At 40.6% G+C, this 17,171-nt stretch overlaps 2 protein-coding genes across 3 annotated transcripts in view; both read right to left on the bottom strand.

Annotated features, from left to right (window-relative positions):
* On the bottom strand, window positions 1-3,299 carry LOC134793339 (probable RNA-binding protein 46). 2 transcript variants are annotated; one of them, XM_063764882.1, is made up of 4 exons: window positions 2,426-3,299; window positions 1,543-1,715; window positions 967-1,174; window positions 1-418 (listed from the first exon to the last, which is right to left on the bottom strand). In XM_063764882.1, the coding sequence occupies exons 1-4, from the start codon at window positions 3,080-3,082 to the stop codon at window positions 239-241; spliced, it is 1,218 nt and encodes a 405-aa protein (XP_063620952.1). In that variant the 5' UTR covers window positions 3,083-3,299; the 3' UTR covers window positions 1-238. The 2 variants fall into 2 exon arrangements, with proteins under 2 accessions (XP_063620952.1, XP_063620951.1); XM_063764881.1 differs by having other exon boundaries at window positions 7-418; window positions 1,543-2,036.
* A 2,306-nt stretch (window positions 3,300-5,605) lies between these two features.
* LOC134793362 (vesicular glutamate transporter 1) overlaps window positions 5,606-17,171 on the bottom strand; it is a 53,941-nt gene continuing 42,375 nt past the window's right edge. Inside the window, exons 6-12 of the mRNA XM_063764922.1 lie at window positions 16,749-16,849; window positions 16,438-16,594; window positions 14,305-14,381; window positions 12,654-12,749; window positions 9,249-9,352; window positions 8,733-8,853; window positions 5,606-8,094 (exon numbers count right to left, since the gene is read on the bottom strand). Coding sequence (XP_063620992.1) covers window positions 7,894-8,094; window positions 8,733-8,853; window positions 9,249-9,352; window positions 12,654-12,749; window positions 14,305-14,381; window positions 16,438-16,594; window positions 16,749-16,849 — 857 coding nt within the window. The 3' untranslated portion in view covers window positions 5,606-7,893. The remainder of the gene's footprint in view (window positions 8,095-8,732; window positions 8,854-9,248; window positions 9,353-12,653; window positions 12,750-14,304; window positions 14,382-16,437; window positions 16,595-16,748; window positions 16,850-17,171) is intronic.

A 17,171-nucleotide genomic window follows, 5' to 3' on the forward strand; every position in this document is an offset into this window, starting at 1 on the left:
ATTATGCGTCGAAACAGGTCAGAAAAAAAAAACAATTGAGATCTCTCAAAAGGTAATCAACTGTCAAGTCCAAACAAATATCTCGTCTTACTAACTATAAAATAAACTAAGTCAAACATTCAACAACGCGTTCATATTTCATATGTGTATTAAGTGAAATTAAATCTTATTAGCTCAGAATAAGATTGCAATTTCTTTATACACCTTGAAAATGGAACCTCCAAAAAAACTGAACATCTCATGTCAGCCTCATGTTATCAAAGATGTGGTATAAACTAGGGACGGTGGCGGTCATGGGTGGTGGTCGAGCGTAGAGAGGGTATTCATAAGTCATGTTGTACGTTGGTACAGGTTGTACTAGTGATGGGTACACTGGTACAGGGGTAGCTGTGGACCGGTCGACGTTCGCGCGCAGTGCCTGTAAAAAAAAAAAGTAAATATTAGGCATCTAAATTACGATAATTCACGAGATTCTAATATATACCTATGCATACTGTTTTTTAATGAAAAATTAAGGATGAGTAAACTATATGAATAGAATCTTATTGCAAACCATGATGTGAGAAACCAATTAAAATTATTCTACATATTTTCCAAATGAAACTCATGCATGACAATTGAACCTTGGAGGTACCCCATAATGTATGGAGCTGTACAGCGCCATCTACGTTAGCTGTCAAATATGAAGCACAAACTTTTAGATTTCATCTATTACCTTCTAAGCTTACAGTTGGATTAATTCAATTGGAATAGTTTCATTTGTTTGTCTTTGAAACAAAATTAAATCAATTTTATTTCCTACACTATAGGTCCAAATTTCTGTGGCAAATTTTGTATTTTTAATTTTTATGGCTATTTGTTTGTTATGAGTTATGAGTGACAAGGGACGATTATAGTCCATGAATACTTTGCTATATAAAGGACAAAGAAGAAATTGAAACAATAAATTAACAACAGAAATTTTACCTTAATACATTGCAGCGCAATCTCCGCTGCCTCCACCCTAGCCTGTACCGCGGTGAAGCAAGCTCTCGTCACGAACGGCCCCACAGGAGTAGGCGCAGACAGCAGCGGCAGGCCCACTTGTGGGAGATCAATATGGCATACCCACATCACTGCTCCGGCCGGGTCTACGAACTGCTGGTAGGTGTAGTTCGGTGACGCCCAGGAATATCTGCAAGTGTGGATAAAGTATTAATTTGTTGCTCAGTCATAGCTGAACGGATTTGGACAATTCTATTTTGGCACAGATTTGAAATTAAGCAGAATTTAACCCAAACTAACCTCTGGGCTTCATAAAGAAATTAATTAAGAAAATACTAATCAACACACGGGAAAGTATTTATATTTCATTCCAGATTTCTTGAATATTGTTTTCAATATTCAAGAAATCTGGAATCAAATTAGAATCTTATTACATAGGTATAAGCTCCAATATCCAAATTAAGTTTGTACAAACAGCAACACAACTGTACATAGGTGGACCTTATTGCAAAATGCATAAGGTCCACTGATGTACAAAGTGTGGGTGATGGTACTTACGTTTTACACATAGCATCAAGCTTAGCTGGAGCCAACATGTAGTTATCCTTCAATGCCACACTCCTGTAGCTTGAAGCCTCGTCTCCCGGAGACCCACAAACAGAGTCCGCAGCACATCCAGAGCTGATGCCCTCATCTTCCTTCCCGTTCTCATACTCCCTCTTGTCAAAGTGCTGTTTGTAAAGCAACAAAGTCTGTGTCAAGTCCATATTATGATTAAATTTCGCATTGCCTTTATTCGATTTCTGTATTCTATACAACTCTCTGTCAACGGGCTTAGCCCATTTAATTTCTATCGTACTGCCTTCAACCTCGGCCCTTTGTAACTTCGCCATCGCAAGTTCAGCTTGTTCCCTTTCAAAGAAATGTATGAAAGCGTAGTCATACATTTTCTTAACGCGCTCCACCTTAGCATTGATGGTGGTTTCAAACAGATTTTGTATGGTATCTGGAGTTGTACTGATAAGAAAATTACGTACGTATAGTACTTTCACCTGGAACGCAAAGCGGCATTTAAGAAATGGCAGAGCAGCTAAGCTTTGACTATGCAATAGTTAATTTGGGTTTCTGAACCTATAGGCTTATCACAAGACAAAGCTACTTTCTATTTAGAAAACTACTGCGCAAGTAACTCACGAAACATCTTACCTACACAGTCGCCATCACTCGTCATATTTATTGGAGCGCCCAAGATGCTCACAAATGTCTGAACACGCCTATATTTTAAGGCTTTAAGACTGCGTGTTCAGATATTTTTGAGCACCTCGGCCGCTCCAATATATCGGATGGCGACTGTACAAGTAATTACGTCAGCAAACTTCAAAATGTAACGATTGCAGAGCCAAGAAAAACAATTCGCAAAAGCAAAAGAAAAAAAGCTTACCTTCTTCATCAGCTCGTCATCAATGTCAGGTTCGGGCTCGGCCCAGTCCAGCATCACATCTTGGTCCCACAGCTTCACGCAGCCCGGCACGAGCGCCCGACGAGCCATGGCTGCCGCGCGATGCGAAGAAAACTCCACGAACGCAAACCCCCTGTTCTTCCTTCTGTCGAAGCAGTTCTTGTATAAAATCACGTCTACAATCCCGGTGACTTTCTTCGAGAGCTCTTCGTAGACTTCTTCCTTGGTTTTCGTTTGTGGGATACCGCCCAGAAACAGTCTGCAGTTGTCCACGGATTTCACGACGCCGATGTGCCGGCCTGGTCTGATCTCATACCCGTTCAGCTCTCTGATGGCGGCAGCGGCATCCTCTCGCCTCGTGTACGTCACGAAGGCGTACCCTCGATTCGAGCCGCTGAAATCCATCATGAGCCTCATCTCGTAGATCTTCCCAAGCCTGGAGAAGATCGGAACCAGCTCGTCTTCGAAGATTTGCCGTGGGAGTTTACCGACGAAGACTTCGCAGCCCTTCGGCGGTGGCGGGCCGCTCCAGCCCGGCGGTGGACCAAACTTCCTCTGCCCATTCTCTTGGACTATATCATACCCCGTCTTCTCACGCAGCTCCAATAGTTTATACGTAATTATTTTATCCTGGTCCATAGTTAAAGTTAATATTTTTTGAAAAGTTTTGCGCGTTGTAATCGACTGCGCGGCGCGCGAGAGAAAAGGCGGCGCGTCAAAGTGTCGGCTCCCTTTATAGTTTGCCGAAAAGAGGCCGCCCGGGTGTGACGTCACAGGCGGTTTGCCGGTTGCAATTAAACATTTCAAGTATTCTTTAATGTTATTCTTCAATATTTGGATATTTCAACAAAAGATAAATTATTCAAAACAGTTTTTAATAAGTATACTCTATTTTAAGCCTACATTTCTAAGTATCTTTAAGTAAACTTATTAATTAAGTAAGATTTTGAAAGAAAACGCAACGTAAATGTCCGACGTAACTTAAACTACTTTTAAAATTGAACTCGAAGTTTTTTATTAGTATTTCGGATATATTTTGTAAAATTATTGGTGTCATAATTTGATAACTTTGTGCCGACAAAAATACGAAACTCTAATTCAAATTGAATAAAACATAAGTGTAGGTAGAAAAACAAGTTTTGTGAGAACGTAGGAAGAAAAATGTACAATATTTTTTTTTAATTTAATATTATAATGTTAAATTAGCATTTCTAAGTTGTTTTCTGCAATTTTTACTGCAGGTAAAAATACATGTTGGTTGGACATGAGCGATATCTAATTTAATTTCGATTGTCTCAAGTTTTGTCATGAAAATAGGAATTTAATTAAAATGTTTAAATGCTTGTTAACATTTAAACAGAAAAATAAGAGTTTGTTTTATTACAATTCGTCTATATGGGAACTTCATGCGACATGGTTGCATGATTTGGTGACACCAGCGTTCACTAGATGGTGCTGTAATGAAATGAAAAATGATTTATTTAGGTATCAAAACTAATATATCGCATTCTGAGTTTTGTAATTCTTCTTCTTCCTCATTCCCTCAATGCTGAGGATGGCGACCACATGCAACATGTCTCCATTGATTGCGGTCATAAGCCAAGTGGACCGCACGGTGCAGGCTGCCGCCACTCGTCTTCCTCATGGCGTCAGACCAGGGGGGTGTCACTACGCAGTTTAGGTACATTTGGCCGGCGCGCCGCCCGGGCCGGCAGGTGTATGGCAGTGCCGGCAGTGGGCTGCCGCTCGACCGCACGATAGTCGTGTCTCGTGGCGCTCGCGCAAAGAAGATTCACCGTTCGTGCGCGGTTATAAGTTTCAATTTTGTTGCAGGCGGCGAGTATAGGTATAATTTTATACCTAAATCTGACTTTTGTGAAGGAGTGAATTTTCTGTACGGTAGTACTATTAGTTATTCTGTGGTCAGACCATCTCTTACGAGCCCCACCTTGAGCGCGTTTGCCATTCATTCGCCCCAAGATGATACTCTTCTCCATATCATGCATTGGTGATCTCGTAATGTGTCCGAAAAATCTATGGGTTCGTTCATGGCATGCTTTGGAGAGCCGTGTGGTAATATTGAGTTCTTCCAAAATAGAGATGTTAGTTCTTCTAGCTGTCCAAGGTATACGCAGCAGTCTTCGCCAACACCACATTTCAAAAGCGTCAGAGTTTTGTAATAGGGATTATTACACCAAACTCTGCATAGGGGGCGCCACTTGCACATTCAAAGGGCTACCGCGAAACACGAAAATAGAAAGGTCCGTATCTGGCTCTCTATCACTTGCATATTTGAGCGATAGAGAGGCAGATAACGAAATTTCGACTTTCACGTTTCGCGGTAGGCCCTCTGTGAACAAGCCGTCTTGATGCATCAATATTTAACAAATTATCTGTGAAAACTTGTCTTAAAACTGTTTAAAAGGGTGGTATTTCATCTGTCTAATATATTTGGTCCAATTTCATTGCGTCACACTCTCATTAAGCAAAATGTGAGACAAAATACACATTGGACAGGCGGAATACCACCTTAAGGCAATAGTATGTATTAAGTTACTCTATGGTTTACGATAAGCTGCACTCTCGCGGCAGAACATTGCAGTAATAAAAAACCGCACAAGTGCGAGTCGGACTCGCCCACCGAGGGTTCCGTACTTTTTAGTATTTGTTGTTATAGCGGCAACAGAAAAACATCTGTGAAAATTTCAACTATCTATTAGCTATCACGGTTCATGAGATACAGAGGCTACATCCTGGTGACAGACAGACTGACAGTGGAGTCGTAGTAATAGGATCCCGTTTTTACCCTTTGGGTACGGAACTCTAAAAACAAGAATTTGACACAATTCTAGGGATTGACAGGGCAAGCTATGCTGGCGCCATCTGGTACTTCGACCTGCCAACCCCATTATGAGCATGGTATAATAATATACTCCGCCTGGTACTCCATTCCCGTCTTTTCTAGGTCACCTAACTGACACGCGCCTACGTCATCATGCGACAGCGCTATATGATAATATGCGATAGCGCTATATATAGCGGCCATGTTGTTGTGACGTAGGCCCGTGTCACTCTGGGAATGGAAGACCATGTTTTATTAGACTATGATTATGAGTACGTAGATATTTTTTAAGGGTTTCTGAATAAGTGAAAAAGATAAGCTTCCATATAATTCTTATATTTCTCAACGCACGGCACACAAAATTATTTACATCAATAATATGTATTTCCATTTCCATTACACTTGACATAATTATATTCTTACAAATTATCACATTTAAATTTATATACAGATCATTGGAGTGTCTAAAGTTAGGACGCGAAGCACGAATAATTTCGTACATTAACCCGCCTGTTCCTATCTCTATCGCACGCGCTTAGTTAGGTAAATTGCTGTCTCGCCCATGATGACGGCGGTCAATGACACTGTGCGAGCGGTACAGCAATATAATTATTTGCGTGTGATAGAGATAGGAACAGGTATGAAATTCTTGTTGCTGCGTCGTTACTATATATCTGAACTTACGCTGGGCCCGTTTCTTGAATACAAGCGGACTTCTCTTTTTAACTCATTTTATTAGAAAGAGATTTCCGCTTGTTATTAGGTAGTTACAAGCTTTCACAAAACCAGCAGTGTGATTATTTCCATACTTCATTCCATTAAAAATAATTTCTATAAAAGTCAATACAGATGTAGAGCATGATTGTTTTCCATCGTATTTTCTCGGAAACGTTCGTATTTGTCATGCTACTTCAGCCAACCTCAGTACTTTTTGCACTGAGACTGACTGAAATAGCAAGACACATTCGTACGTTTCCGTGAAAATACGATGGAAAATAATTATGCACTACATCTGTAACAAATAGCGAAATCAGAGGGCCTACCGCGAACCACGTTCGACGTGTTGCCTCCCTGTCACACTTACGTATGAATTTACAAGTGCGATAGAGACGCAACACGTCGAATGTGGTTCGCGGTAGGCCCCCAGAGATAAGTAAACAAATTTCGACTCTTAATTACCGTACAAAGTTGCATTTCTTATTTCTGTACATAGATGGCGCCACATTTAAAATTCCAAGGCGTCAGTGGTCAGTGAAAAATTTAAAATGCTATATTTAGCTGAACTTCAATAACATTCAATATAAAAATACCTATAATTGTTTCCAGGCAAAAGGCACCCCCTTGTTAGTTGTCAATAAGAACGGTTTGTCATTGCAGTGATACCTTTTGCCTCACAACGACACATTTTGATGGGACGGAAATAATTATAAGTGTTAGTTTAGTAAAATAGGAACCAGACTTGAGACTTATGTCAACTTAAATTAAACTACAATAAAAGGAATACAAAAATCAGAGTTGAAATATTGCAAAAGAGTAGTCTAATCTCTAATCTAAAAAAATAATTGTGAACGTTTGACAGCTGAAGCAGATGGCGCCGTGCGGCACCATGTTTTGTGGCAAATGGATGTGTCAAACTTAAACTTTTGACAACCAGAGTTGCCGCATGATGTACGGCGCCGTACAGCGCCATCTATATCAAATAAAGTTTCTTGGAAATTGCAACTCTTCTACAATCAATAACTCTTTGTAAAAATTAAAGCTAAACAGTAAAATGGAATGTTGTTTTACTTAAGTAACATACATTGTTAATTAATCTTAATGTTCGTAAGCCCCAGTGTGCTAAAATGTATATTTAATATTTAAAATGTATATAAATATTTCACATACATGAATACATTTATAATTTTTTTACAAAAGCAGTAAGATCGATTTTTTTTTGTTTTATCATTACTTATTCCTTATGCAAATGTCATGCTGAGTTAACAGTCCTACCAGGCGTGGCTCACTCCGCGATTTCGTCGCTTTGCTACAGGTAGCTAAAAGTACATCCGTTCGGCCCCAATTTTGGGGTTTGCCATAAGCCGCGCGTGGCGCTGTCGCCACCTAGCGGCCATATCTGTGCTGATCGTAACAGACGCGTTTTGTTAGAGAGTGAGTCTTCTGTACCGAGTACTATTATTTATTCTGTGGTCCTACTCTAATCTTTTGTAAAACCTTGTTCTAGATGGCGCCACTGACAAAGCGAAAAGATGTTGAGGTGCTTGACTTTGTATTGATATTAAATCTCTTTATTCATATTTTCTCGTTTTACATGTGCGAGGCGGGAAGTTTCTGGAGAAACGCACAGTTGAGAACTGCCAAACATCTAAGCGCCACTTGCACCATCCCACTAACCCGGGTTTAACCGGTTAAACTGTTAACCCAGTGTCAATTGGTACTGACCACCATGTACTGTAACCATGCAGTGGTAACCATGGTAAATCCAGGTTTAACCGGTTAACTCCGGGTTAGTGAATGCTGCAAGTAGCCCTAAGTGGTGAAGACGGATCAGAACAGTTGTTTTTTTGTGATTACGACCAAATTCCGTACATCAAATATGGTTATTGAGCTACATTTCGCTATGGTCCATGGCCTTATTATCGTAGCCTTTCGCAGTGGTGACGGAGGCGCCATCTGTGTCAAAACTAGGGTCTTCACACTCTAGTACCCACGGCTGCCGCTCGGCGGAGCACAGGAAGCCATAAACTATCGCGCCGAGCAGATAGATGGCGCTGGATATGAAGAATACGACGCGCCATTGCTCCGCTGACTGAAATTAAAAAAAAAACAAAGATTTTAGGGAATAAGTGGTTTAGAAATGTACGTAAATTGTGTCTGACTAATCAAACACATCTCTGGAAACAATAACGGATGAGTTTCCAACAAATTTCGATATCCGAACTGCACAAAATTATCGCACAAAAGTACTCAAAAACGTTTTGTTTTAGATAAATGATACTAGGTACATATTTTTGAGAGCGCTGGTGGCCCAGCGGTAAGAGCGTGCGACTTTCAATCCGGAGGTCGCGGGTTCAAACGTGGTTCAAACCCCGGCTCGTACCAATGAGTTTTTCGGAACTTATGTACGAAATACCATTCGATATTTACCAGTTGCTTTTCGGTGAAGGGAAACATCGTGAGGAAACCGGACTAATCCCAATACGGCCTAGTTTCCCCTCTGGGTTGGAAGGTCAGATGGCAGTCGCTTTCGTAAAAACTAGTGCCTGCGTCAATTCTTGGGATTAGTTGTCAAGCGGACCCCAGGCTCCCATGAGCCGTGGCAAAATGCCGGGATAACGCGAGGAAGAAGAAGACGTACCGAAAACAAAGGGTGAACTTAAACTTTTGACCGGTACTGTATATTTAATATATAAGTCAATGAATTGCCCGCTTTCTGTCTTGTTTTACCTTGTCAGTGACGATGGAGCCGGCGAGAGGCGGACTTATGATCCCGGGCAATGTCGCCACGGTGTTGGAGAGGCCCATCAGCACGCTGGCGTGTAGCGGAGCTATGTCCAAATGGTTTACGCTGAAAAGAAAGTTCATTTTATTAGAAAGAAAATATGTGACGTTCCACGGTAAAAGGTACCTTATGGCGGCTGGCGCTTACGTCGCATAGCGCCGCAATCATATTGGAGCGGCGTTAATAATAGCGTAAGCGCCAACCGCCATAAGGTAACTTTACCCGTGGGACGTAACATATGATGACCAAATTGAGACATTTTTTATGTTATATCATACAGGAGACAAACGAACAGACGAATCACCTGATGGTAAGCAATTGCCGTCACTCATGGACACCTGTAATAATTCTTAAACTACAAGGTCAATCAAAATGTAATTGAGAATATACCTTAGTTTCATCAGTGCCTACTTAGTCACTGAAAATTTTGGCTTATAGTTTTGTCCATAACAAATTATTACCTGAAGCCTGACCAAGCGAAGCCGCCCAGACCTACAGCGATGGTGAGGTAGACCAAGCATCCTGTCACCGTCGACGCGTATGAGGCCGCCACCATGAAAATCGTCTGAAAATTGTAAATGGAATTCTTCAACTTTATAAAAGTACAAATAACTGTCTCTGTCGGACAGTCTGTCCACGACTTCAACTCATTTCATCATAGGTTAACTGGAAGAAATCCCTTGGACGGCCATTGTTGTTCAAGTATCTCCGTAACTGTGTTTTCATCACTTGCTAGTAAAAGGTGTCACTACTATAGTTCGTTTTTTTTAGCATTAGAAAGAACTTGAAAGAAGGTAAGCGATCTTGACATGTCTTTTAATTGAAAAACGCTTTTTAAAAATCAATAACTATTACTTATGAAAGCAGAAGAATATAAAACATCGTATTAGATTCATAATTGTTACATATTTCATCATCAGCCTACTCTCGTCCACTGCTGGACATAGGCCTCTCCTATTGCACGCCATTGAGCACGATTTGCGGCAACTCTGATCCAGCTCTTGCCAGCCGCCTTGCGAAGGTCATCGCTCCATCTAGTCTGAGGGCGTCCTACGCTACGTTTGCCGATGCGCGGTCTCCACTCCAGAACTCGCCTACCCCAACGGTTATCGGTTCTACGGCTAATATGACCGGCCCACTGCCACTTCAGCTTGCTAATCCGGTGGGCTATGTCGACGACTTTAGTTCTCTGACGGATGACTTCATTTCGAATACGATCCCTCAGAGAGACTCCGAGCATAGCCCTTTCCATAGCTCGCTGAGCGACTTTGAATTTATGGACCAGTCCTACCGTGAGTGTCCACGTTTCGGCTCCGTATGTCATCACGGGTAGGACGCACTGATTGAAGAATTTTGTCTTCAGACTTTGTGGGATTGATGACGTGAAGACTCGACGCAGCTTCCCATATGCTGCCCAGCCCAGCTGTATCCTTCTATTCGACTCTTTCTCGAAGTTGTTCCTTCCTAACTGCAGTATTTGCCCGAGGTAGACGTATTCCTGAACAACCTCGAGAACAGCCCCTTCTACTGCAATAGGTCCCGGAGCAACACGTTCGTTGAACATAACTTTCGTTTTGTCCAAATTCATCCGGAGACCTATGCGTTGAGAAGAATCAGCTAGACCGGTCAGCATATGCTCTAAATCCTGCAACGTCTCAGCCATGATGACGATGTCGTCCGCAAATCGCAAGTGTGAGATGTATTCGCCATTAATGTTAATACCATGTTCCTTCCAGTCGAGCGTTTTAAACATATCCTCCAATGCATTTGTGAACAATTTCGGGGAAATCACATCCCCTTGTCTCACACCACGATGCATGGGGATAGCCTTAGTCTGCTGGTTTTGGACTTGGACGGCCATGGTAGCTGCGTTGTACAGACATCTCAACACTTGGATATATCGCCAGTCGACTTGGCATCGCTGCAGGGAATCCAGAACAGCCCAAACTTCAATGGAGTCAAAGGCTTTCTCATAGTCCACAAATGCTAAGCACAGGGGCCGATTATACTCTTCAGTCTTCTGTATAATCTGCCGCACTGTGAAGATGTGGTCTATGGTGCCGTATCCTCCTCGAAATCCGGCCTGCTCCGGTGGCTGAAATTCGTCGAGTCTTCGTGCTAGGCGGTTCGTGATGACCCTCGAAAACAGCTTGTAGATGTGGCTTAGGAGCGAAATGGGTCGGTAGTTCTTCAATAGGGCCTTATTTCCCTTTTTGAAGAACAGCACGACAACACTCCTACTCCACACCTCTGGAGTTCTCCCATCGAAGAGAACGGCGTTAAAGATGTTCTGGAGCTCCTTCAGTGCAGGTTTGCCTCCCGCTTTCAGAAGCTCAGTTGTAACGCCGTCCTCGCCGGGGGCTCTTCCATTTTTTAGCTGTCTGAGGGCCATCTCGATTTCGTCAGTGCTGATTTCTGGCAAGTCTTCGGTAAAGTGGCGGATCAATGTGGCTCTAGAATCCTCATTTTCGGGATCTGGTTGAGATGCATGCGAAGCGTATAGCTGGCCATAGAAGGATTCGATTTCAGACAGAATCCCCGACCGGGACGATACAACAGCCCCACCAGTTGTGGTACATATTTGCCGTAACTTATTTTTAAAATGTTTTTTTCAATTAAAAGACACGTCAAGATTTCTAATTCCTTATTTCTAATGCTAAAAAAAACGAACTATAGGTACACGACTACACGTAGTAGTAGTTGTTAGTTTTTCAAACTATATCGTGTTAGATATCAAATAAAAGAGCTCATTTTGAGAATTTCAAATATATTTTTTTATAATTTTAAAATATATAGATTAGAAGTTATTTAACAGACGAAAAATGACCGTTCCCCCCACCCCTTTATCTCCGAAACTACTGGCACAGAATAAGTAATAGTATTATCATACAGAACGGCCACGCACCGCCCCGCCCCGACTCGAGTTACCTCGCCCCGCGACAGAAATCTGGCGGACTTCTGGCGTACTCTCAGTTCGGTTAACGACGCGACGCGATGACGGAACGTTCAAAATCCCTATGTATTGTGCTATGTACGTGTACTTATCAATTTGTAGAAATAAGTAATCAAGTCATGAAATATAAGTAAATAAGGCTAAACTTTTGCATATAAATAATATCATAATTATGTTACATACCTCACAACCTGTTCGTTGGTATTGTGGATGTACACATTCTACACGATATTCTTCGTAAATGTTTTATATTTAGTTTTACACTCTTTTCACAAAAAATAATTTGTTGCTCGGACATTCGCGTTTGTTTTTTTAATTTTAACAATTAATTATGTAAGTACTTATGTTATATAAAATTAATAACAACAATAACGTAAATTTTATCATGGGAATTTGGAAGTCCAATTACGTGCAGGACTATAAACTGACAAACCAAATCAACAATTGGAGTGAAATAAAACCTAATTACGTTTTGTTTGTTAACGTATTTCGGTCGAATTGTCCCACGCGGCCGGCGGCTCGTCGTGTCGCTTCGGCCGGCCTCGGCAAGCTTCGGCTTCGCCTTCCCCGCGCGTCAGCCCTAAGCAACTTACCCACACAATGACGCGTGTACAAACGTGCCGTTCACACATAGATACGCAAATGATTTTTGTTGTATAGCGTGTCCGCCCTGAGCTACTGGGTCTAAAATTTTGAAAAAAATATACAAAATAGTTCTAGACTAATACCGTCCGAGAAATGGACCCCAGCATGCGACTGCAGGGCCCCAGTGCAGGCAATTTGTCGGAGATGCCCGAGACCTTCACTCACCTGATGCAAACGCTGCCTAATCGGTGAAGAATTTAGATATTATATTCTAATCGATTATTAAGAAACTGTGTAAAAATGGCATACGAATAAATAAATAAATTACCTGTGCAAGAAAAGCGCCGCAGTTGAATAGTTTTCTGACATTAGTGCGCGACATGTACCCTTTGGTCAGCACCCAGTCCGCAAGATGACCCGCCACCTGCAATCACACAAACAATATAATATTGTTATCCACATTAGGCCGTAAAGACTCTCTTGGTTGTTTAAAAACTGATGAAAAAGTTGCAATTTCTCCGCAAGAGGGGCAAAGGAAATTGATAAAAAGTTGGAATTGTTTCCTCATGTTGGCTTGTAGAATTTTATGTGATACTGTTCATCTACAACATAGTGTTTTACATTTAGTATTTTCCTAGCGTTGGTGTGGTGACAAATGTTGTTTTTTACTTGGAAGGAAAGTATGTTTAACCCTCGTGCTCTGAAACCCTCGCAACGCTCATAAAATGGTTAAGCAACAAACAATACAAATACCTATCTAAATATACAAACTTTAACGTTTATAATAATTATATGACCGAACGAATCGAAGATTCGTTTCAGCATGAGCAAAAATTATTTCGTATGTCCAGTTGATCTACTCCAAAAGTCGTATTTCTCAACCGATTCTCGTGAAATTTTATGAGCGGGTTGGCTAATTTTCAAAATGTCGATGAATGCGTGCGTTGCGATGTGACGTCTACTTATGCGCATCAGATTCTGTGAATCGGTAAGAGTAGGTAGAGTCTGGCTACTGAAATATTACCCAAAGTTTTGGCGGGAAATTCAAAAAATCTTGGGCTGGTCACACTGTGTGTAGTAGGAATTATAGTTTTGATACTAGAAAATATTTTTTATTTTCTGTGCACACGTAAGGTACCTAAGGAAATAAGTTAAATATACGTTGACTGCACTCAATGTCAGCTCACATTAATTTCTACCACTATGTAAAGTATAGTCAACGACAAACACATATGATTACGTTCCAATGTTTTGATTTTATTGATATTTTCCAGAACTTCTAGTTTATCCGTTTTTTTTACACACTTGTCCTGTTTATGAGATTCAGGTATTAATAAATTCACATACTTAATCAAAGTTATAGGGAAATGTTAGAAGTTTAGAACTAGTACTTAAAGTATCAAAATATTAATAGAGCACCAACCTACGAAATTGTTTCCGACTTGTAAACATTGCAGTTTTTCGTTATAAAACGCTTCACGTCGACTTCGCACATTGTCGTAATTATTTACGAGCTTAAATAATAGGTTGCGGACGTCACTCGGTATAGTCATTATTAATATTATTTAAGTATTATTTAAAATAAACGCCTTATAAACCGCGAACAATTTGAATGAATTACATAAATTGACAACAGACGTTTAACTTTTTTTTAAAGCATAGACAATTGGTGATGCAACAAGGAAATATCTGTCAACAAAATTTGGCTAGCCAGACTCTATGCATGGTTTGTGGGTAAACCATGTAGCACATCGGTTACTCAGTGAAAATGTCGATTTCCCCGAAGCCATAATTTTCTGAGATCTAACATGGGCGTTAGATCGGTAGTTCATAATGTCCCCTATAGTTTTAATTCATTAAATCTGTACTGAACGGCTTACAAAAAATAAAATTAAGGTAAACAAGTTTTAAGTTAAACGGTCTTATTTTAATCATAATATGGTGTACCAATAACTAGAAAATTTGAAATTAAAACTGACCTGTAGAACTATAGCCATCGCGAGGTACGGCACCGCCGATAGCCAGCCAGTCGCCGATGTCTCGAACTTGAACACATCTGAGGAAAACAAATAAATCGTTTCAACTAGGTACATATTTTTAATTATAGTCCATTGCCATAGATATACAGGGACTTGCTTTACGGGCAATAATAAGTACAGCGGTGTGACACCGCTACAACGCGATTGGTTGATGAGTTCGCATTACGCGAGCTATTTGGTCGCAACTAGTTGCGTTAGACTAACCGATTGGCTGGAATTCGTGAGTAACACCGCTGAAGCAGTACCATTTTTAGTGCCTGTAACGCCCGTCCTTAGATATTATACGTCAATATATAGTCGAGTTTTCTTGAACCTATTTAGGACAAATTAAGGCTATCGAACTGTCACCTTAGTATCCGGGGTATCAACCCTTTGAACGGCACGTCTGACGTACGCGGCGTAATCGCGAACCTTGTCAGTTGACGTCCTTGGCGGTCAAAGATATTTGTATATATGGATCTATATCTGAATCCCTAAAATCTTTTCTCCTATCTTTGCATTCCCTAATATTGTTTGTCATAATGATCAGATGTCCTAACGCGCGTATTCCCTAATTTTGGTTTCCCTATTATCGAATGGGCGATTTTTTTTTGGCCTAATATCTTTTTCCCTAATGACACTTTCCATATTGAGTATTTATCCTAATGTTATGTAGCATAATTATTTTTTTGCCTAATTATTGTTAGGCCTAAAAATTATATATCCTAACCATCATGTTACCTAATTTCACTTAGCCTATCGTTGCTTGACCTAACACTCGTATGCCCTAATTTTGATTTCCCTATTGCGTTTCGTTTTTACAATGGTCGCAGTTCTAACCTAACCTAACCCACTTTTGTGACAGCAGTTCGTTTTTGCGAGGATCACAGTTCTAACCTAACCTAACCCACTTTTGTGGCAACATTTCGTTTTTACAATGGTCGCAGTTCTAACCTAACCTAACCCACTTTTGTGGCAGCAGTTCGTTTTTGCGAGGGTCACGGTTCTAACCTAACCTAACCCACTTTTGTGGCAACAGTTCGTTACCATTCATTATGGAAAGTAATTGTTATGATAATTGATCAATAGGAAAAGTAACTGTTATGACGATTGATCATTAGGGTAATAGCCATTAGGTCAAAACAGTTAGAACATGTTAATTTATGCCAAACATTGTTAGGGATTTCGAAGAATATGGTAAAAAACATTAGGGATCTTGATAGTTATGGTACAAATGCTTAGGGCAAATGAGTCTTAGGCTAACCATTACATTATGGAAAATAATCGTTATGACAATTGATCGTTAGGGCATGTGCCCATTAGGACAAACCAGTTAGGGCAAGTGACTTTAGGACAAACGTTGTTAGGGATTCAGAATGACACCCTGTATATATGTACCTATTATAGGTACATTTTTTTAGCCTACTTTGGTGTCCCACTGCTGGGCAAAGGCCTCTCCTCGTTTTCTCCACGACTTGGACGCATTCTACTCCAAATGGTGGGAAAATGCCGATGACAGGGTCGAGGACAGGTACTAGGTACATATGCCTGCTCAAAATTACACTTCGAACATTCTTTCCCCATGGTCGTAAATTTCACAGTTACTGTCCGTAATAATAATAAGTCTGCGTACAAGCGGTTTCCGAAGGTGTCTTGACTGCCCATCGTTCGCGAGTAGTAAAACGTCTTAGTTTACAATCGTCACGGTCGCCATGAGTTGCGGGGGTAGAGGGTAATGAATAGCACACAGGGGTAATTCATAATGGTCCATTTACTTATACAATAGGGCATTTGACTACTAGTCAAATCTGTTTCTTTTTTCGAACTGTCAAAACGATTTTGCTACTATGGACTTTATATGAAACACTAGCATGTGACGTCACAATCAAATTACATACCTATAGTTTTATACGGGTTCTACGTTTTCGTTTCTACGTTGTCTACGTTTATCTATTAATCTTCTGGTGCTTTATTTCATGCATGGTGTAAAATATTTTATTTTAAATACAGTCAAATACCATATAATTATCTCCTCTCTCAGCTACATACTCACTATATCTATATCTATGCTATACCTCTACTACACCACATTACCTTGCATAAACGTAGGCAGGAATGTGAGCAGAGTGTAGAAACCCCAGTTTTCACTGAAATGGGCCATGACTATGGCCCAAACTGGCCCTGAGGTCAGCATGGCCCGCCACGGATGCTTAATTTTGGACCCTTCGATAGCTTGCGTCCCTCGTGAGTCCTGAAAAAAAAATCTGTTGACAGACTTTCTATTTTCAACAAACTTAAAGCAGCAAACCGTACAAGAAAAAAAAACAATCAAAATTCAATCAATGGTGAAATAAGTAGGACAAAAAAATAAATAAACGATATATCAATAACTAGCTTTGAAATACCTGTATATATTTTAATTCAGCTGGCGATATCCGGGGGTCCTTTTCTGGGGACTCTTTTACCACCAACCACCAAACTGTTGTCCACACCAGTCCCATTATACCTGCACATAGAACATACAATCGTTAAAATGTTGTACTAAGGCCTACTTGCACCATTCCACTAACCCGGGGTTAATCGGTTAAACCGTTAACCTGTGTCAAATTGTACTGGTAACCATGGTAACTCCACGGTTTAACCGGTTAACCCCGGGTTAGTGAATGGTGCAAGTGGCCCTAAGTGTAATAGGTATAGCCTGTATTAGACGTCTAAAGCCTAACTCCTTCATCCATAAAACATACTCTCTGATAAAACTTTACAAGCCATCTGTATAGCTGCTGCTAAAGCGAATATGTAAGACTATTAGAACACGTAAAGTTCATGGT

The sequence above is a fragment of the Cydia splendana genome, chromosome 9 (genome assembly GCF_910591565.1).
Source record: "Cydia splendana chromosome 9, ilCydSple1.2, whole genome shotgun sequence".
NCBI lineage: Eukaryota > Metazoa > Arthropoda > Insecta > Lepidoptera > Tortricidae > Cydia > Cydia splendana.